General features: G+C 46.5%; 2 protein-coding genes across 4 annotated transcripts; one reads left to right on the forward strand and one right to left on the reverse strand.

Annotated features, from left to right (window-relative positions):
• Window positions 1–971: 971 nt before the first annotated feature.
• Window positions 972–14,485, forward strand: col1a1b (collagen, type I, alpha 1b). Of its 2 annotated transcripts, XM_086138343.1 has the most exons (51): window positions 972–1,184; window positions 2,298–2,486; window positions 3,623–3,642; window positions 3,803–3,838; window positions 4,355–4,447; window positions 4,598–4,669; window positions 4,772–4,816; window positions 4,902–4,955; window positions 5,045–5,098; window positions 5,183–5,236; window positions 5,314–5,367; window positions 5,450–5,503; window positions 5,593–5,637; window positions 5,729–5,782; window positions 5,871–5,915; window positions 6,003–6,056; window positions 6,877–6,975; window positions 7,078–7,122; window positions 7,206–7,304; window positions 7,380–7,433; window positions 7,523–7,630; window positions 7,774–7,827; window positions 7,913–8,011; window positions 8,089–8,142; window positions 8,217–8,315; window positions 8,414–8,467; window positions 8,574–8,627; window positions 8,713–8,766; window positions 8,857–8,910; window positions 9,001–9,045; window positions 9,130–9,228; window positions 9,978–10,085; window positions 10,182–10,289; window positions 10,431–10,484; window positions 10,592–10,645; window positions 10,724–10,831; window positions 10,924–10,977; window positions 11,091–11,144; window positions 11,219–11,380; window positions 11,468–11,575; window positions 11,659–11,766; window positions 11,878–11,931; window positions 12,029–12,136; window positions 12,217–12,270; window positions 12,353–12,460; window positions 12,589–12,642; window positions 12,732–12,839; window positions 12,911–13,193; window positions 13,273–13,463; window positions 13,553–13,795; window positions 13,899–14,485. In XM_086138343.1, the coding sequence occupies exons 1-51, from the start codon at window positions 1,103–1,105 to the stop codon at window positions 14,043–14,045; spliced, it is 4,344 nt and encodes a 1,447-aa protein (XP_085994469.1). In that variant the 5' UTR covers window positions 972–1,102; the 3' UTR covers window positions 14,046–14,485. The 2 variants fall into 2 exon arrangements, with proteins under 2 accessions (XP_085994469.1, XP_085994471.1); XM_086138345.1 differs by lacking the exons at window positions 8,574–8,627; window positions 8,713–8,766; window positions 8,857–8,910 and having other exon boundaries at window positions 8,414–8,437; window positions 8,998–9,045.
• Window positions 14,486–15,648: 1,163 nt separating this feature from the next.
• On the reverse strand, window positions 15,649–20,094 carry sgca (sarcoglycan, alpha). Of its 2 annotated transcripts, XM_086138614.1 has the most exons (11): window positions 18,915–20,094; window positions 18,699–18,815; window positions 18,452–18,603; window positions 18,020–18,086; window positions 17,636–17,834; window positions 17,390–17,558; window positions 16,946–17,154; window positions 16,837–16,863; window positions 16,520–16,693; window positions 16,417–16,443; window positions 15,649–16,343 (listed from the first exon to the last, which is right to left on the reverse strand). In XM_086138614.1, the coding sequence occupies exons 1-11, from the start codon at window positions 18,949–18,951 to the stop codon at window positions 16,337–16,339; spliced, it is 1,185 nt and encodes a 394-aa protein (XP_085994740.1). In that variant the 5' UTR covers window positions 18,952–20,094; the 3' UTR covers window positions 15,649–16,336. The 2 variants fall into 2 exon arrangements, with proteins under 2 accessions (XP_085994740.1, XP_085994741.1); XM_086138615.1 differs by lacking the exon at window positions 15,649–16,343 and having other exon boundaries at window positions 16,413–16,443.
• Window positions 20,095–20,133: the final 39 nt, after the last annotated feature.

Below are 20,133 nucleotides of genomic sequence, written 5' to 3' on the forward strand. Positions count from 1 at the left end.
AAATGTGACCCCTAGTACAGCTACTGTTCTTGGCTCTTCGAATGCAACTACGACTGCCGTTCGTACCACTTTTATGAATACGGCGGCGACTACGATTTTTATTGCTTCCACTCCAACAATGACTGCAAAAAACAAATAGGACTAATCATAATAATTTTCATAAAAGCAATGCTATGAAAAGCAGAATCACGTGTCCACGAGATGACTGGAACTTCCTAACCTGTCTGCTTGATGAGGCCTCATGTACATGTTTTATTGACCCCAGACTGCTTCTCCTTCTTCTTCTTCTCTCTAAAGATGCAGAGAGAGAAAGAAAGGAGGAGGAGAGCGAGTTAAATGAGAGGTTAGACTGGGCCAACGTGTCGAAGCTGCAACGTGTCCACATTGTAAGCGGGCTGGCTGCTTTGTGGGCCTGCCAGCTTTTTTCTTCTCTCTTCTTTCTGCCTTAAGTCTCCTTGAGCTACACTTTTGCATAAACGTGTGCGTGTTTTAAACGTCCCGCTGTGGGGTTTTTTTTTTTAAAATTAAATCACTTTAACATGGAGGGACGCAGTGTGCCTATACAAAGCATAATTGGGTGGTATAATGGGCAATGGCCAATTTGAACCATCTTTCTGGCTTCATAATGTGTGAGGAGAGGACAGAAGCCATAGGGGACACATTTCTACACTCAAACTGCAAAACCGATCACTTTAATCGAATAGATGATGTCGCATCCAAACACGCAAACCCCAAAGTAATGGAAGAGTCCACGAGGAAGCAACCTTGCTCAAAGCCCGTTAAGCGAGGTAATGATCTTCACCATCATCGCGCATCAAGTTTTTTTTCCTGCATGGGACATGTTTAAAGACACCCACCAGCCCTATTCCCGCCCCCCTCGCTCACTGGAATGAGGGTGCGTGCACTTGGGGCCCTCCCCAGAAAAGCTCGGGACATATAAAAGCCCCGCTAAGTGATTTGTTGAGGCAGTAGGGAGTTTCTGCTGGGGTCTGGATTGGAGTTACACACACAGACCGGACCCTACCGTGTATGAGTGGTGTTTGAGGAGACGAAAAAAAGGACCCCCCCTGCCGCAAAGAATCTACATGTCTAATATTTAGACATGTTCAGCTTTGTGGATATTCGGTTAGCGCTTTTGCTCAGCGCAGCTGTGCTGGTGGTGAGAGGTCAAGGCGAGGATGATCGTAAGTATCACTTTATGACATTGATGTTTGGTCTTTTTTTGACGGGGATTAGGGGCAGTGTGGCCCCATCAGGATTGAACGGGGCCTTAATTGGAAAGAGACAATGCCCATTCTGGATGTCTTTTGGGGGTTCTCCTGGAGGTCCATTTGTGCAGGAGTGGATTGTATGTGCGTGTTCCCCCCCCCCCCCCCCCCCCTTGGCGTGCACATACACGCTCAGTCAGCTTCCTCCTAAGGGAGTGCAGCTGCATCTCCTCTCTCTGACACATGTTTAGGTTCAGAGGGGCTACCAGGAGAAAGAGACAGAACACTTTAAAATAAATAAATAAGGGGACCGAACGGCTTACTTTGATCACTTTTGGTGGGAGGGGGGGGGGGGGGGCACCCAACCTTGCAGAAAACTTTGTCGGTTTGGGAAACGGTGTTGTAAAAGTCAGCAAAATCGAGTAAACGTCCGAACTGTGATCACTTCTACTAAGCTTCACTTTAATCTCCTAAAACAGACATCCCTCTTCTGTTCTTTTCTTAAGACCATCCTCAATAATCAAAGTCATCTTGAATTTGGATGACAGCATTACATTTGGTTGTGCGTTTTAAAAACAGATCTTAAATCTGTGGGTAAAAAAAAAAAAAAAATCTGTTGTAAAATGTTTAAAAGTCGTACGATGTGGAGAAAGCTAGGGCAAGGGAGGGGAGACAATGGAAAAAATTGTTGAGTTGTGACGTACCACGTCAATTAATCACAGAGTAGGAGGAGGGCGTTCTGTTGTGGGGCGACAGTCTCCCCCTGGTGATCGATTGTGGTACTACCACGCCTGTCTCTCATAAAAGGCTTCAAACGCCCACGGACAGACTGCTAAAACTACTGGACTGTTCATTTTCCCCAACCACAAATTAGACAAATGTGTTCCATAAATATGAAAAGATTGTGAAAAGTTGACTGTTACCTGCCTTGATTGATTTTGCATGTTGAAAGTATCAAAAAGGTTGAATGTCGTACGCATCCAAACTGAGAGTTAGATGCTGTAATTATCCATTTAGTCAAATTAACGTTCGGCGTCAAAGTGCTTTTTATGTGGGAAAATGTCTGACCAATACGTTGATGTCCTGCAGGCACATTTGGCAGCTGCACACTAGACGGACAGTTGTACAACGACAAAGATGTGTGGAAACCAGAGCCGTGCCAAATCTGTGTTTGCGACAGCGGCACAGTGATGTGCGACGACGTCATCTGCGAGGATTCTTCTGACTGCGCCGACCCCATCATCCCAGAGGGAGAATGCTGTCCCATCTGCCCCGACGGTACTACTTTACCCTACATCTTCCTCAGCCTCCACACTGTGCTGTTTAGATGTTTTTTTTAACGCCGAAAACTTGAGACCAGTTTGAACATCTGCGCGGTTTAACAAGATGGACGTCCTTGCACGCCCCCTGGGGATTTTCATAGGAATTGCTTTGGATTTATGCACGTTGCAGTGCAGCGGTGTAAATGTTGCTGCTATGTAGTCACTTCCTCCGCAAATATGGCGCTAACAAACAAAAAAAGGGAAAATGTTTTTGGGGTCTCTGATTTTTGTCAGATTTTGTTTCGTTTAGGATAGTGCAGCAGCATAGTGACTGTCATCAAACTACGCAAATGATGAACAGAAATACAACAAAGTGTGCAAACAATACATGCCAAACAACAACAAAGTTTGTCAAGGAGAAACAATACAACAGCAAAGATCACAATGAACCTTGTGACACAAAAGTACGCAAAGAATAAGAAAATGGACAACAAAGCTGGTAACCGATACCAGACTGACAACAAAGTTTGTAATTGATCAAGCTAATAACAAAGAATATAAATGACACCCCGACCTGCAACAACTTCACAATAAACAACTTCATTGTTGACAAATGATAAAACCCACTGTAAACAAATTTTGCACACGATAAATTCGTGGATCGTGATGGATCATGGAAGCTAACATTTCATGTGGTACTTCTGCAGTTTTATCATTTGACGCCTGCATTGATCCGTTATCCTGACACATTTTTTTATTTCTAAATTTCCCAATTTCCCTTGTCCACCTCAAAGCAGAACTGCAATTTGAGCCACAATGGTTGCAAAGCTAGGCTAACAAACGAATGCTATGCGGCGTCCATTCCTGTGAATTGAGGATTTTTAATCTCATTGTTTTTCCTGCACAACACAGCACATGTCTCCATATATGAATCTTTCATCCATCTATTATCCATAGCGATTAGCCCCACAAGGGTCGCGGGCGTGCTGAAGCCTATCCACTGCTATGAAATATTGCCATCTTCAGTTCGGTTTTGATTGTGTAGCTGCAAAATTAGCTTCAGAAGATAATTTTCAAAATAATTAAAACTGTGCATCTTGAAAATATATTGGGTGGACAGTGTGTGACCTGTTTGTCCTTCTCCTTCCATAGGACCCGTCAACCCCCAAGAGGTAGTGCCACTTTTTATTTACCCTCTATGAATGTGAATGCATGTCTCCTGAAAATAAGCTCTCCTTACAGATGTTTACCAATTAGCTTCTGCATGCTAAATAGCACACATGGTGTTGGCTACATAGCCTGACTCTCTTAATTTTTTTTGTCTGTCTGCAGGGTGTCAAGGGAGACGTTGGTCCCAAGGGAGATGTGGTAAGTTATCCAAATATGTTCATTATTATCTATTAGTATAGTGTCACATTTAACATTACATCTGGTTTTCAATGTCTATATCAAACATGTTAGCCACCATCAGGTTACTCGAGACCATTTAACATTGTTTCGTTATTTTGGGCCATTCAAATACAAAAGTTATGGTATTTTAACATGTAAAAAGCTATTGGGCAGCAATGGCATTGTGGAGACGATATTCAGGTTGCAAGTTCACCGAGACAAAACTCATTCACTGCCATTGACGGCTATAGAAGTACAAAGAGCCATTGCTTTTACCTGGACTGGTATGGAATGAGTTCTTAAAGTTCAAAAGCAACACTTGTTTCAAGTGGAGGCATAACAACTTAGTCAAGGGTTTTAGCCACTTTGGGGATCTCAACACAGGTTAAATACTGTACATTCTGTTGCACAAATTGATGTCAGAGCTATCCATTAAATATACACATCACAAACTAAACATACTTTTATGACTAATGGTCTGCCCTACCTTTTTAGGGTCCCATGGGTCCTCCTGGAAATGATGGAATCCCCGGACAGCCTGGACTTCCCGGCCCACCTGGTCCCCCTGGCCCCCCTGGCCTTGGCGGAGTATGTTCAAATAAAATATAATAATATTAGATTAATCCTGATGGAGATGTTCTTATTTTTGTTTTCTTTTTACAAGCTTTGGCTTCTCTGATGACAATGTTACAACTCAAAGCCCAGCAGCTAATTCTTGACCTCTTCCCCCTTTGACAGAACTTCTCTCCTCAAATGAGCTACGTGGACCACACCAAGTCTAGCGGCGGCCCACAAATGCCCGGCCCCATGGTATGAAGGCTATTAATTAGGGCACCTGCTTGCTTTTGCTAAATCAGGATACCCCTGGTTCCTCAATGTTTGTACTGACTTTTCACTCACCTTCATCAACAGGGTCCAATGGGTCCTCGTGGTCCTGCCGGACCTCCTGGATCTGCTGTATGTATTCCTCTCATCAGCTCTCAGTCATGCTTCTTCAATGTGGATGTGGTTTTGTTAATTTTCTGGCTTTTTTGTCCATCAGGGTCCTCAGGGTTTCACTGGTCCCGCTGGAGAGCCCGGTGAGCCAGGAGCTTCTGTGAGTATCCTCAAGCTTTCGTTTTCACTACTCACGCCAACCGGCTGTCGCTATTTAGACTTCAATGTGATTGTCATTTTGCGTTGCAGGGTCCCATGGGTGCTCGTGGTCCCGCTGGACCCCCTGGAAAGAACGGAGATGATGTAAGGGGTCTCTTGATTATTCCAAATAACCATCTTTTAGTAGCCCCCAACACATATACCAACCATATCCCTGTGTGTAAATAGGGTGAGGCTGGCAAAGCTGGACGCCCTGGTGAGCGTGGAGCCCCTGGCATGCAGGTGAGTAAACCCCGCTGGGAAGAAGGGCAAAGATCAGGTGACACAAGTGCCCGGTTGACAATTTCCTCCTGCTGCAGGGTACCCGTGGATTCCCTGGAACCCCCGGACTTCCTGGCATCAAGGGACACAGAGTGAGTTGGGAGCATTCACAAGGGACATACTGTGAGAAGTGTTGTCATCGTGTTGATGTCATGCCACTGATTTTGTGCGCAGGGTTTCAATGGTTTGGATGGAGCTAAGGGAGACGCTGGACCTGCCGGACCTAAGGTAAGAGGAAGGGTGAAAGGATGGACCACTGTCCTGAAGGCCGTTAGAATTGGTGAATCGTGTGAAACCATCTCCATTTCTTTCTACAGGGAGAGGCTGGTGCTCATGGTGAGAACGGCATCCCCGGATCCATGGTGGGTTTTTGTCTCCCCTCCGTCAGTCATGTTCAACTCAGGAAGACAGCCTTGACAGGACAAACTCTAAAATGTGTTTTCTATTCTCCAGGGTGCTCGTGGTCTTCCTGGTGAGAGAGGCCGTCCCGGACCTGCTGGTCCTGCTGTAAGTGCTACAAGCTAGGCTATGATTGCAGATATGCTTTTACCATTCGTATCTTCTTTGATATGACTTACACTAACTTCCTCTGCAGGGCGCTCGTGGTAACGATGGCAATGCTGGCCCTGCTGGACCCCCTGTGAGTATTTGTCATTTCCCTTGCAGATTCATTGTGCGAGTGTTCTTTGGAACTGTCTGCTAACGTCCTGTGTCTTCATTTTTTCAGGGACCCACTGGACCTGCTGGACCCCCTGGATTCCCTGGCGGTGCTGGTGTGAAGGTAGGTCACCCAAAAGAGGATGTTTGATTGAGACCAATACTAACATCATGATTCATAGTCGACATGTTCCTCCTCATGTCATGTGATTGCCACATGTGGCAGAAAGTGAATGAATAAATAAACTTCTAAATAGAAGTTTTAGCAGTTGTTTGTTGGCACAAGATGACCCAAATTAACATCTGATGTCCACCAGTAAGGGCAAAATAACATTAACATTATGTCAAGGTGCAATAAACACAATATTACTTTAACATTTCTGCTCAGCCTGCAATTGGATGTTGACTAGTTCACGGTGTAGCCTCCTCTCGCCCAAAGACAGCTGTGATAGGCTCCTGCACACGCTCCAGTGAGGATCAATGGTTCAGAGAATGAATCGAGGGATGGATTTCAGCAAGATTAGAATATATGAATTACATAAAATAGGGGCGGCATGGTGATTGACTGTTTAGCATGTCCACCTCACAGTGCAGGGGCGCAGGGTTCGATTCCAAGCCCCGGCCTTCCTGTGTGGAGTTTGCATGTTCTTCCTCTGCCTGGGTGGGTTTTCTCTGGGTACTTTGGTTTCCTCTCAGATCCCAAAAGATGCATGGCAAGTTGATTGGGCACTCCAAATTGTCCCTAGGTGTGATTGTGAGCGTGAATGATTGTTTTTCTATGTGTGACCTGCGATTGGCTGTCAACCAGTCCAGGGTGCACTCTGCCTGTTGCCAAAAGACAGCTGTGATAGGCTCCAGCACACCTATGACCGTTGTGAGGATAAGCAGATTAGAAAATGGATGGATAAATTATATTAAATATGACATTTCCATGTCTTATTTAGGGAGAGAGTGGTCCCCAAGGAGCCCGTGGAGCTGAGGGAGCCCAGGGAGCTCGTGGTGAGCCTGGTAACACAGGACCCGCTGGAGCTGCTGGAGCTGCTGTGAGTTTACGCCGCATATCCCTCTTCTGCATTGTCATATCAATTTTAAATGTTCTTATAAGGTAATTAAATATGGTGGTGGTGTTGGTGCTGCTTCCATAGGGTGCTCCAGGAACTGATGGTGTCCCTGGTGCCAAGGGTGCTACTGTAAGTATCAACTCGGAGTACCTTTGTTACACTCACATGCAGATTGGGAGCTGGTTGTGACACCTACTCTCTCTATCGAACAGGGTCCCGCTGGTATTGCTGGTGCTCCCGGTTTCCCCGGTGCTCGTGGTCCCGCTGGAGGTCAGGGTGCCGTCGGTGCTCCTGGTCCCAAGGGTAACAATGTGAGTAGTCAACAGACGACGATGATTTTTGGTTTTGGCCTGCATGGCAATGACAGTTTGTGTTTCTGTCATCAGGGTGACCCAGGCGTTACTGGTCCCAAGGGAGAGCCCGGTGTCAAGGGAGAGACTGTAAGTTTTAGCAAACAAGCATGGATTTATCATCACTCTTTACATTACATGACATAATAACAAAACTTGCCTGATTTCTTCTTCATTAGGGCCCAGCTGGAGTTCAGGGACTTCCTGGACCATCTGGTGAGGAAGGCAAGAGAGGACCCCGTGGAGAGCCTGGTGTTGGTGGACCCCGTGGACCTCCTGGAGAGCGTGTATGTTACTGCCTCATTTTGTTGTCAAATCTATTTTTAAAAATCTTTGGTGAACCCTCTACTTGTGCTATTGAGTCACCAATTTTCATGAAGATTATTTGGAAACTTCAGCACACAATAACATTGTTTCCTTGTTCTCCCAGGGTGCCCCTGGTGCCCGTGGTTTCCCCGGAGCTGATGGAGCTGTTGGTGGCAAGGTGAGTTAACGGGTGACCTCCTGGTTGGTTCCTATCTTTGTATTTCTGGATCAGGTCTTTCATTTTAATCTTCTGCATGTGACAGGGAGCCCCTGGTGAGCGTGGTGCCACCGGCCCTGCCGGACCTCAGGGAGCCACTGGTGAGTCTGGAGCTCCTGGTGCCCCTGGTGCACCCGGATCCAAGGTGAGTACTGCTCTGTATTACTTACGGTCCAACAATTCAGCTTGGATGAGCTCTAAGCATGCCGAATCTCTCTGCAGGGTATGACTGGTAGCCCCGGAAGCACTGGTGCTGATGGCAAAGTTGGACCTGCTGTAAGTTCAAATTCATTCATGAGACGCATTGAGCACATGGTAGAAACGAAAATGAACACCTTATAATCTTTCAGGGTCCCCCTGGACAAGATGGACGCTCTGGAGCTGCTGGCCCTGCTGGCCCCAGAGGACAGCCTGGCGTTATGGGATTCCCCGGACCCAAGGGAGTTTCTGTGAGTGCAACACTTAACATTTTTATCCAAAATGTCAAGTTCGTTGGCGGCACTGCGCAAAATCTCCATTCGACACTGACATTATTTCTTTTGATTAGGGTGAGAATGGCAAGCCTGGTGAGAAAGGACCCGGTGGTGCTATGGGCGCTGTCGTAAGTGCTATTATTTTATTTGAGTTCATTTCTTCTGGTGTGAAACAGACCATGCGATCAACTTCCCATCGATACAAATCAAGTCAGACTCATCTCTCCTTCTCAGGGTGCTCCCGGCAAAGATGGCGATGCTGGTGCTCCTGGACCTTCTGGCCCTGCTGTAAGTATCGTATCGATTTCATGTCACGCTGTAGACCATGAAAACAAACAGGCAATGTGGTCTCTGATCACTTGGTGTTCTTCAGGGACCTGCTGGAGAGAAGGGAGAAGGTGGTCCAGCTGGACCTTCTGGATTCCAGGTGAGTTTGAACACATCACCATAGCTATTTGATCTGTAGTTGCTACATTTTTGGACGTGTGTTGATATTCTGCTTCTCTTCCTTGAACAGGGTCTTCCCGGACCCCAAGGTGCTACTGGTGAGACTGGCAAGCCTGGTGATCAGGTAAGGATGGGAATCATAATTACATTTTATTTACATCATGATATCTTCTAAAGGACTGCGGTGATCATTAACCTCATCTCCTTTGATCAGGGTGTTGCTGGTGAGGCCGGACCTGCTGGCCCATCTGGACCTAGAGTGAGTATCCTGTAACGGATCTAAATCTTGTTCCTCAATGTCATTCCCTCCTGGCTGATCCTGACTGCTCTTTCTTTCACTCAGGGCGACAGAGGTTTCCCTGGTGAGCGTGGTGCTCCTGGTATCGGAGGTCCTAATGGACCCCGTGGTTCCCCTGGCAGTGCTGGTAACGATGGACCTAAGGTAAATTGGAGGTTAAAAGATACTGACAAGTTTATGGTGAAACATAGAGAATGAAAAATTCAGACACTTCAAAAACATTTGACCACTTTGATCACAGGAAATTATTCAAGAAATAGTTCAAAAAGTTGGCTCGGAGAGCAGTGCCTAAATGTATAGTACAGATCCGAGTATATTGGTAAGCCTGTCTGACGATGCAGGTAAATAATGTATCAACCCCATTTGGCTTGAGGACCTGCAAAACTGTGAATAATTGGAGACTCATTAGTGAAAAATATGTATGCGGGTGACCAGGTGATCCTCACTCCTAGAAATGGAGATCTAGACCAATAGATGCGAAATTAATATTCAGAGAACAGTGTGCATGATGTTACAAATAATTGCATTACAAATAAACGGTCTGGAGTCTAGCTAGTGGTCTAGAGATCCTAAGATCATAATCATCCAAATTTTCTTGACTTAACATTATTGAAAACAAATCCCACAGACTGCAGTACGGTCAAGTGTCTCTGCCATCTTATTACGAATTAAATGACAGATGATGAAAACATTTATTGCTAGCATTGCATGTTGTACAAGACAGCATGCGTGTAAGCAAGTTTAACATAAGTACAAGTGATGTAAAGATGTCTCTGTTGACAACATACTCCGATACCTCTGTACAGCACATTTGTGTTTAAATTACAGGATGTGAAGTGAGGTAATTACCCAACATTGGCAAAAAATGACAATGCTACTGTTTATGTGTGCAGGGAGAGCCCGGTGCCCCTGGTGCCAATGGTGCTGCAGGAAGCCCCGGTATGCAGGGTATGCCCGGCGAGCGTGGAGCTGCTGGTTTGCCTGGAGTCAAGGGAGAGAGAGTAAGAATCACTTAGTCTTTTTCCGAATTGTTCCAGTGGCAAATGACATTTTCCACATGAATATGAACGTTAACATGTTCAATTTGCATCTCTCAGGGTGAGGCTGGTGTCAAGGGAGGCGAAGGTGCCCCCGGCAAAGATGGCGCCCGTGGTATGACCGGCCCTATCGGACCCCCTGGACCTCCTGGTTCTCAGGGTGAGAAGGTAAGCTCCCATTATTTTGATTCACCATATGTACAGGTTGTGGTGTTGCCTGCCACATCCAAGGATGGATAGCTGGTGCAAGTCAACAATACAAAAACTGTTATAAGAGAATCATCTGATTTCCTTTGCATGTGGTTTTAGGGTGAGCCTGGCCCTGTTGGCGCTGTTGGACCCAGCGGCCCTCGCGGTTCCCCTGTAAGTTTTTCTCCACTTGTTCAAGAACCAGTTGCACTTTTGAAGAGTTAAGACTTGTATCTTCGATGTGTACAGATGTGTATTCTTATGACTTTCCATGCCTATAGGGTGAGCGTGGAGAGGCTGGCCCTGCTGGACCTGCTGGATTTGCCGGACCCCCTGTAAGAACCTGCCTTTGTCTAAATCGTCATTGAAGGATGACCAAGAGTTTGTGCTGATATCTTATCCTTCAAATTTAGGGTGCTGATGGTCAGCCTGGTGCCAAGGGAGAGACTGGTGTTTCTGGACCCAAGGGAGATGCTGGTGCTCCTGGACCCGGTGGAGCTGTTGGACCTGCTGGCCCCCAGGTGGGCTTTCCTTTTAACCACGTCACTTTCACTTCTAGTGTTCATTCTAAAAGAGTGCCTCTAGTCTCATTTTAAAATGCATGTGTCCACAGGGCCCTGCTGGTCCTCCTGGAGCAAAGGGTGCTCGTGGTGGTGCTGGAGCTCCTGTAAGTATTTTTGGAGCTCCTGTAAGAGGCTTTGTGTGCTTAAACACAATGGACTTGCAACGTTACTGCTCTGGCTTTCAGTTCCATGTTTCATCTCATTTATTGTTGCGCAGGGTGCTACTGGTTTCCCCGGACCTGCTGGCAGAGTTGGACCCGCTGGTCCCGCTGTAAGTGTCTCACTGTCCGGCTCTTAAGACCTGTTATATAAGAAACAATATGACCTCTCAATGTGTCTCTGTAGGGTGCTGGTGGACCCCCAGGACCCGGAGGCCCCGTTGGCAAAGATGGCGCAAGGGGAGCTCGTGGTGAGACTGGTGCCGCCGGTCGTCCTGGTGAGCCTGGTGCTGTTGGAATCGCTGGACCTGCTGGTGAGAGAGGATCCCCTGGTTCGGATGGTGCCCCTGTAAGTAAAAGTGTTATTGAGCCATCGTTAAAACAAAAGGTGGGTTCTCCTTTATCCGCTTGAACTTACCCACTGCGTCCTTTACAGGGTGCCGCTGGTGTGCCCGGACCCCAAGGTATTGGTGGACAGCGTGGTATTGTAGGTCTCCCTGGACTGCGTGGAGAGCGTGGTTTTGGTGGTCTGCCTGGACCTGCTGTAAGTGTTCCCTGAGAGATGATCTCGGACCATTTTTAAAGTTGCACAAATTCTCATAACTATACGAAAATGTTCTCATTCAGGGTGAGCCTGGAAAGCAGGGACCTGGCGGACCCGTTGGTGCCCGTGGACCCCCTGGACCTGCTGGACCCCCTGGACTCTCTGGTGCTCCCGGAGAGGCTGGCCGTGAGGTATGAACAGCTATCCGCTCTCTCATATTTGAATACTGGTCACTTCAGTCTATTGAACATAGCTAGCTTGTCTACTTTGCAAAATAACATTAAATGGTCAATCTTCTACAGGGAGCTCAAGGACACGATGGTGCCCCTGGTCGCGATGGAGCTGCTGGCCCCAAGGTAAGCAATCAATATTAAAATTCAATTTTTGAAACATTCTAAATCAGATCATATATGCCGAGTTGTCTCATTGTCTCACTGAATGTTTCCCTGATAGGGAAACCGTGGTGAGTCTGGTATTGCTGGACCCCCAGGACCTCCTGGTGCTCCTGGTGCCCCTGGAGCTGTTGGCCCCTCTGGCAAATCTGGCGATCGTGGAGAGCCCGTATGTCTTGCCCTCACTGACAATCTCATTGTCCTCTGATTTTCCATTTCTCTAACATTTTTACAATTTCTCATTTCTAGGGTCCCGCCGGCTCCGCTGGTCCTGCTGGCGCTGCTGGCGCCCGTGGTCCTGCTGTAAGTTCCTCACTCCTTTTTCTTGTTTGTGTGGACATGTAATGGTCAATCAACTTGACGTGTCCGTTGTTTTGTCTAAAAGGGACCCGCCGGAGGTAAGGGAGACAGAGGAGAGGCTGGTGAGGCTGGAGAGAGAGGCCACAAAGGACACAGAGGATTCACTGGCATGCAGGGTATGCCTGGTCCTGCCGTGAGTACCAGTTTGTACCCGTTTCATAAATCACAAAACTCCTGGATGGACGGCTTGGTTCAGTCTGTGCTGATTTCTTGACCTATGTCATAAGATTCGCTTTGCACGGCTGCTTCTTCTGATTCCAGGGAACCTCTGGAGAGAGAGGACCCGCTGGAGCCAATGGACCTGCTGGACCAAGAGTGAGTAAAATCTGTATTAAAAGTGTGCTGGTCCTGTGTGGTGGCTACCAGATTGCTTCAGATGCAGACTAATGTTTTCTGCTCCATAGGGACCTGCTGGATCTACCGGCTCCCATGGTAAGGATGGCATGAACGGTATGCCTGGACCTATTGGACCTCCCGGCCCTCGTGGTCGCAATGGAGAGATGGGACCTTCTGTAAGTTTCTTCCACATTTGAACTTTCACCTTGAATGTGAGAGGTTTCTAAGCTCCTGTTACGTCTTCCAGGGTCCTCCTGGACCTCCCGGACCTGCCGGACCCCCTGGTGCTCCCGGTGGCGGATTCGACTTCATCAGCCAGCCTATTCAGGAGAAGGCTCCCGATCCCTACCGCTCTGGCCATTACCGCGCTGACGACCCCAGTGTTCTCCGCGATCGTGACATGGAGGTCGACACCACTCTGGAGTCTCTGACCAAGAGAATCGAGAAGCTCAGCAGCCCCGACGGTACTCAGAAGAGCCCCGCCCGCATGTGCCGTGATCTGAGGATGTGCCACCCTGAGTACCAGAGCGGTGAGTGGGCATTCCAAGCCCCTTTGAAAAATAACTCATACACTCGATAGTGGTCTTACATATAACCCGTCCCCTCCAGGCACCTACTGGGTGGACCCCAACCAGGGCTCCCCTCTGGACGCCGTCAAGGTCCACTGCAACATGGAGACTGGTGAGACTTGCGTCTACCCCAGCCAGTCCACTGTGCCCATGAAGAACTGGTACATGAGCAGGAACCCCAGAGACAAGAAGCACGTCTGGTTCAGCGAGTCCATGACCGGTGGATTCCAGGTCAGCAGACTGTTTGGTTTATTTTTTTGTCCAAGCACGTGCACACTGAGACCTTGTCGATGACAATATCTTCTATAAACTCCACACAGTTCCAGTATGGCACCGATGGAGCTGATGTTGAGGATGTCAGCATCCAGATGACCTTCATGCGTCTGATGGCCAACCAGGCCTCTCAGAACATCACATACCACTGCAAGAACAGCATCGCCTACATGGACTCAGCCTCTGGCAATCTCAAGAAGGCCTTGCTGCTCCAGGGCTCCAACGACGTGGAGATCAGAGCCGAGGGTAACAGCCGCTTCACATACAGCGTCAGCGAGGACGGCTGCACGGTAAGTCCCGGCCTAGTTTCAGATTTTAAATGCAAAACGTGAAGGCTTATAATGTTTCTGAGCTTTTTTTTTTTTTTTTTTGGTGGGGGGGTTCCATCCACAGTCACACACTGGCTCATGGGGCAAGACAGTCATCGACTACAAGACATCGAAAACATCCCGCCTGCCAATCATTGACATTGCTCCCATGGATGTTGGTGCCCCTGATCAGGAATTTGGCGTCGAAGTTGGCCCTGTTTGCTTCTTGTAAAAAGGAGAGGAAAAAAAAGGAAGAAATATGGACATGACATTGTTGTTTTTTTTTCTAGCAGTCATCTCTAAAAATCCTATTTCCTATGCATTCAAAACTCATTCGGCCACCATCAGTCCACACGCTTAAAACCACTCCGCTGAAGACAACAATTTTTGTTTTGTTTCCAATCGTGAGACGTTTCTGGACTGCCACTCCACAAGGACACTTTAAAAAAAAAAACAACAACAAATCTTGTTTGTTTCCAACGGCAACAAGAACATGATATTTGCTTGTGTAAAATGTCTCCCTTGGAGTTTGAGAAAGAAAAAAAAACATCTATTATCGCAATGAAACGCAGGTGACTTTTGCCGTTTTTCGCCCCAACTGCGGAAGGACATTAAAAAACAACAAATGATATGTACCATTTTTTCCTGGTGTTAAATAAATTGTAAAAAGTGTGACGTGTCTCCTTGTTGTAAAATTGTCCCATCAGAACTCCAAAAAAGTGCACCTTCATTGCTTTGATGGCTACCTCATAATAAGAAGTCACCGCCATGTTTTTTTTTCTTAGAGGAAAAGGGGCACATTTTACACTACAAGCTTATTGGGGAGCATGCAAACACATCGAGGTGCTATAGAACCAACTCAATGAGGTCCTTTTGTCGTGATAGTGAGACATTCGCTGTCATACTGTAATTCTGACCACTCGTATGCCCGTGGAATTCTTTGGTGCTACTTAATTGACTCATTGTCTTGTTGTCTTGCCGTGCAATTGTTTTTTTATAAATGCATGTCAGTGTGGATAAAAACAAAAGTGACCATTTAAATTTCCATCTCTTGCCTGTTGTTGTTCTTTATCTGTCTCATCTTCACTAAAACAAAAACTAGCACACATCTCCCACCCCGTTGTTTATGTTGTTTGTTTTGTTGTCTCAAGAAGAAGAAAAAAAAAAACAACGATCCGGAAGCAGACCCACTTTCATGGTTGAAAAGGAGAGATTGTGTACTTGTGTTGTACATGTATAATAAATCAAGATGTTTTTAATTATTTTTGCTGGGTGCTGAAATAAAGCATGTGAAGTGGTTCTACTCAATGGCCGACTTTTCACTGTCCTGTCTTGCAACTGTTGTGCAAACCAAAATGGCTCCCCGGCTTTACGCATCATGCGTCTTTATGGGTGAAAAGTCAGTATCGATATCGCCGAGTGGCAACAAAATCTCCACAGCAGTTGCACTTGTGGTTCACACTAGCAGTGAAAACAAAGCCCTCTCTTTTCTGTTTCCACTCATCCATTTTCGATACGATTTGTCCTACACCCGTTGACTGGTCACCAACCAATTGTAGAGCACGTGTAGACACTCATTCACACTACGATGGGCGATTAAATGAAGATCAATCGGATTTTGGGAATGTTGGAGGAAGCCGGAGTACCCAAGCACAGGAAATACAATCAAGTGGCAAAGAGGAAAACTGGAGCTGAGACGAATACGCTGAGCCTCAGAACTATGAGGCATACATGCTAACAACACCGTGCTGCCCCCCCTCAAACCCCCATTTCATCCCGCACAAAATTATAACTTTTTAGCAAATGTTTCTAAAACAAAAATGCACTTACTAGCATTAAAACACACAAAGCACTTTATTTCTTAAACCCTTTGGATCTGGCAGTGTCAAAATGACAAGCTACTCAGGCGTCGACAAGTGGACTGTAAGCTCAATAAGCGGTCGGGGTAAACTGAACATAAATTTAGGAGCTTGTATATCTTATTATGTGCATATTAACTTCCATCCTTTTATCTTCTAGACTGCTTATCCTTACTAGAGTCGGAGGTGAACGGGAGCCTATCCCAGCTGGCTGTTCGTCAACGTGTGCCTTGCGATTGGATGGCAACCAGTTCAGAATGTACCCTGCCTACTGTCTGACGACAGCTGAGATCGGCACCAGCATGCCTGTGACTCTCGCGAGGATAAGCGGCTCAGATACTGGATGGATGGATGTTAACTGTTCGAGCCAGTACCAAGTCCAAAAATACATTGAAAAATAATATGGACCCACCTAAATGAGGACACAAGATAAAACTATGAATTATACTATTACTTTGTTTTTCAACTCAATTCAAGATACCCTACAACACTCTAATTTGTAAATGGGCAAAATGTCAGAACAGAGCATATCAACTTTGTATTATTCCTAATATTGTAACAAATGTATGAAATGACACATTGACGTTTAGAGAGATAAACACTCACAAATGCAAAGAGCACAAAACAGATTTTGTCCTCGTGGACCGCCGCACCGTCAGCGCTCTTATTTCCTATGGAGGCAAAAACATGTGATGACTATGAAGAATCAAGTCGGATGCAAACGCGTATGAGTGGAAGTCTCACCTTGGCAACGTGTCGACGTTGGGGTCGCTGCAAAGAGACAACAAATCAGATGGGAAATTCGCTTTACTTTGTAAATAAAAAGTGTAAAGAAAAAGTTTCTTACTGCTGGGCCATGATGAGGGGCACGCGGGGACTGTCGGGGGGCGTGGCCTGGGCTCCTGTGCGGCTGTCGAACATTGGCAACGTGGAGCGCGGCGGGGGGACACCTCGGTGGTTCGCCATGTTCCTCAGCTCATCGGTGTTGTCCAAAATGGTGTGGTGGTGATACAGCTGGATCCTGTGCCACAAAGTTACAGCGTCAAAGTTATTAACTCATTCACTCCCAAAGACGTTTTTAAACATCTTTTCAGACTTGGTCCAGAATTGGCTGGTACTGAATGAGTTAATAGTCAATTTCATCGCCATGAGCTTTTTACTTACTGGTTTGTTTTTGCGTTCCTCTTGTCACTGTAAGGAAAAAAAAAAATCACATTTTGTAGTTGATGGCTCCACAAAGTATGTCAATGGCTGCGCTGCATTGAGAACGTACACGCCTTCGCGACGTCCACACATGATGTAGGAGAGCAGCAGACACAGGATGAGGGCCAGCACCAGCGGCACGATGACAGTCACGATGTAGTCCGGCAAAAAGTCCCGGTCCTCGGGGGACTCGAGTGGTTCAAAGTTTTCACCAGCTTCCAGCACGCCTGAGCCCAAGGTGGGAGCCGGCAAGGTTGCTTCCAGTTGAGACGGATCGAACTAGTTCCAAAGAGAATTTAGGAAATACAATGCTAACAGTGACATGCTAACATATGGCAATGCGGCATCCAGAGGACAGAAAGCACTCCGGCAGATCCATAATGATTTAACATGGTGCCCTGTAGTAGGGTAATATTTCTTATGAGTTTATTAGTAACATGAAAGCAGTTGACATGCAAACATTTGACAGAATAATCAGCGAAGCCCAAAGCCAACAACAACAAAATGGTCTCACCAGCTCAGTGCTGCACCAGCTGATACAGTTGCTGGGGATGCTGCAGAAGTTGCACTCCCCGGGAACCTTGACTTTGGCACCCGTCGCACACTGCTGCTCATGCTCCGGCGTCTGTGCCTGCAGGAGGCAGGCAGAGAAGTTCTGCTCCGATCCGGCCTTCACGTACACGCTGGCACAAGGGAGGGAAAGGGAGTTCAACCGACCGCCGCCAGGAAAAAGGCGACTCAAACACAAATTCGGAGTTACCCTTCAAAGTGTCCCGCCAGCGGGAGCGGCACGCGGCCGCCACGGTCCAGAGCATTGGAAATGTTGACAATGTCCAAGGCCTCCGTGTCCCATAACTTCTGCAGGTCCTGCTTGATCTCATCCTGGACAGTAGGGGGCAGCACCTTCTCAATCTCCCGCAGCTTGATGAAAAACTCAGCTTGATAGGGTGGGCTCTTGGCTAAGTGGGGATGGGAGTTGTGAGCATGAGGCTGGTGAAAGTACAGACTTACCAATGCCCCCACTTAGAAGTGATCCATCTTTTTGCTATATTGCAATCATGACATAATGGTAGTAGAAGTTTGGTCTTGGAATTAATCTTGTAAACAAAGATACCACTTAGTATCAAATACAACCTTTTTGTACCTGCAATCACGTTAAGGACGAGAATCTGCCTGGTGGTTTCGTAGCTTCGCTTGTTGATGGCGTAAATCTGTCCGAAATGAGATCACAACAATTGAAACTGTTCTTCGTGAGAGAAAGTCAACACCGTTTTTTTTACCCATTTCCCCACAGAAATCAAAGTTTACTCAAAAAGAACGCATTTAGCAATTAGCTGCCTCAATAACTCACATTTTAGGTAAAAAGGTAACATGTTTTTTGTTATTTCAGAAGGGAAAAAGTCACAGTAGTGCATTCACATTGCATACTCAATAACTCTTTCCAAAGACACTGTATTTTCCCCCTACTAGCAAACACGTCAAAGTTGAACCCAAGTAATGCTGTTTAGCAAATCTCATGACAAGTTCGAGAAATGACCTATTTGCAATTTTGAACTCATAACAGAGATACAGATACCTCGATGACACTCTTCCCGGGAGATGTTGGGGTCCCGTAGAGAAAGCCGTTGTCGTAGGGGTGCCTCTGGGTGAAGCGCAGCCACTCTGGAAGATCTGGGAAATACTGCTTGTTGCACTTGAACACCATCGGGTCGTCATACAGGTGCCCCACTGTGGACAATTTAAAAAACAAAAACATAACGGTACAAAAACTTGCTTACTCGGACACAACATTGGGCACACCAAAACACAGGGCGCGTTCTTACGGTAGAGCTGGGACAGTGGCTCAAAGTCACTCTGGAACGTCTCCCTCATCAACTCGTAGGAGAAAAACTTCCCTGCCGGGATGTTGAATTTGATCTCCGCGTGAGCCACGCTCACAACTGTTGCATGTTCAAATAAAACAGAAAACCTGACGTGAGTGAAATAAACAAGGTAGCAAAGAGATGGGTTGTACACGTTATAGGAAAGAAAAGACTTGCCTGTTAAAAAGAGAAACCAGCTCCTGCACCCTGCCATCTTGTTTTGGCCTGTGACTGACAGCTGCAAGTGCACAGTAAGAAAGATTGGCCAGGGTTATTTTGGTCACTCCCGCCTCCCAATGACATCCAGGCAGGCGGCACATTTCTGTCTGGTAATGATATTGAAAACAAATAGTTAAGACGTACAATTTTATATTTGGAAAATTTGTAATTTTGGTGGTGTGCCATTGCCACAAAATTTAAATGGTGTGGAGTTTCTCAAGCGTTTCACACTCTACACATCGTTAAATTTCAAATGAGACCAAATTTTGAAAAAAATTGATTGGCAAAAATGTGAATAGTTCAGAGACTCTTGTGGCAATGGGAGAACAATAAAACCAGATTTTTAGTGTATATGAGTAAGAAAACCAGTGGATTCACGCTTGAAAAATCTGGACAACATTGCCACCTAGAGGCCAGAAAGGTCAATTATGGTCTTTTAAAGTGAAGTTGGTGATTTTGGTGGCCTCCCATTGCCACAAAATTTAAATGGCGTTAAGTACCTCACCTATTTCACACTTTACCACTCGCTAGCTTTCAAATGGGTCCCATTTTGAAAACTCAGATTGGCAAAATAATGTGAACAAATTATTTTCAAAGTGTGCAACTTTTGCGTTTTCAACGCCAAGGTTGACACTAATGAGAGGGATCGTTCATGATGAGTCATTTGAAGCTTAGTGACAAATAAACGAAAGGAGAAAACAAACAAACAAAAATTGGATTAGGCGTCAGTGTGAAATAAGCATTTTCATCTCCGGCGCTAGGACCCAGCGGATCCCTCTCCCCCATGCAACAGCGGCTCTCCGCTCACGGAGGAGGACCAGGCAGAAATCTGCTGCTCGCCGCATGAGGAGATCGAAATGATGCTGCCTTTAAAAAGGGATTAAAATGTAAGCAATCTGTCGTCAGCCGCGCTAAACCCGCCGTATCTCGTCACCGCTCTACTTTCTGCGTTCAATTGTCATTTTAAGGATCGCGACAATCGCGCAAGTGTCACCATTGCAATTTCGCGCAAGCTAATGACAGATGCATCGTGCCCACTCTCTCCATAGCAGTGCATCAGAGCTGCAGCGAGGTGCATGCAGGCCTTTAATGCGATCTGTTGTTTTTGTCTCGATCCACCTGCCCCGCTAGCCTGAGCGCATCAACCGGCCGCCGGTGGATAAGACAGCTTTGCCAG

The sequence above is a fragment of the Hippocampus guttulatus genome, chromosome 19, assembly GCF_054856545.1.
Source record: "Hippocampus guttulatus isolate MCC_2025c chromosome 19, RoL_Hgut_1.0, whole genome shotgun sequence".
In the NCBI taxonomy this organism is placed as follows: Eukaryota; Metazoa; Chordata; class Actinopteri; order Syngnathiformes; family Syngnathidae; genus Hippocampus; species Hippocampus guttulatus.

Bases quoted from the DNA above. Each gene is read 5' to 3' on its own strand.
- col1a1b (XM_086138343.1), top strand. From the start codon at position 1,103: ATGTTCAGCTTTGTGGATATTCGGTTAGCGCTTTTGCTCAGCGCAGCT. The intron at 3,839-4,354 runs GTAAGTTATCCA...CTACCTTTTTAG, and splicing joins TTGGTCCCAAGGGAGATGTG to GGTCCCATGGGTCCTCCTGG. The intron at 7,828-7,912 runs GTGAGTTAACGG...TGCATGTGACAG, and splicing joins ATGGAGCTGTTGGTGGCAAG to GGAGCCCCTGGTGAGCGTGG.
- sgca (XM_086138614.1), bottom strand. From the start codon at position 18,951: ATGGCAGGGTGCAGGAGCTGGTTTCTCTTTTTAACAG. The intron at 17,559-17,635 runs GTAACTCCGAAT...CCCTTGTGCCAG, and splicing joins CTGGCGGGACACTTTGAAGG to CGTGTACGTGAAGGCCGGAT. The intron at 17,155-17,389 runs GTGAGACCATTT...CTTTGGAACTAG, and splicing joins GCTGGTGCAGCACTGAGCTG to TTCGATCCGTCTCAACTGGA.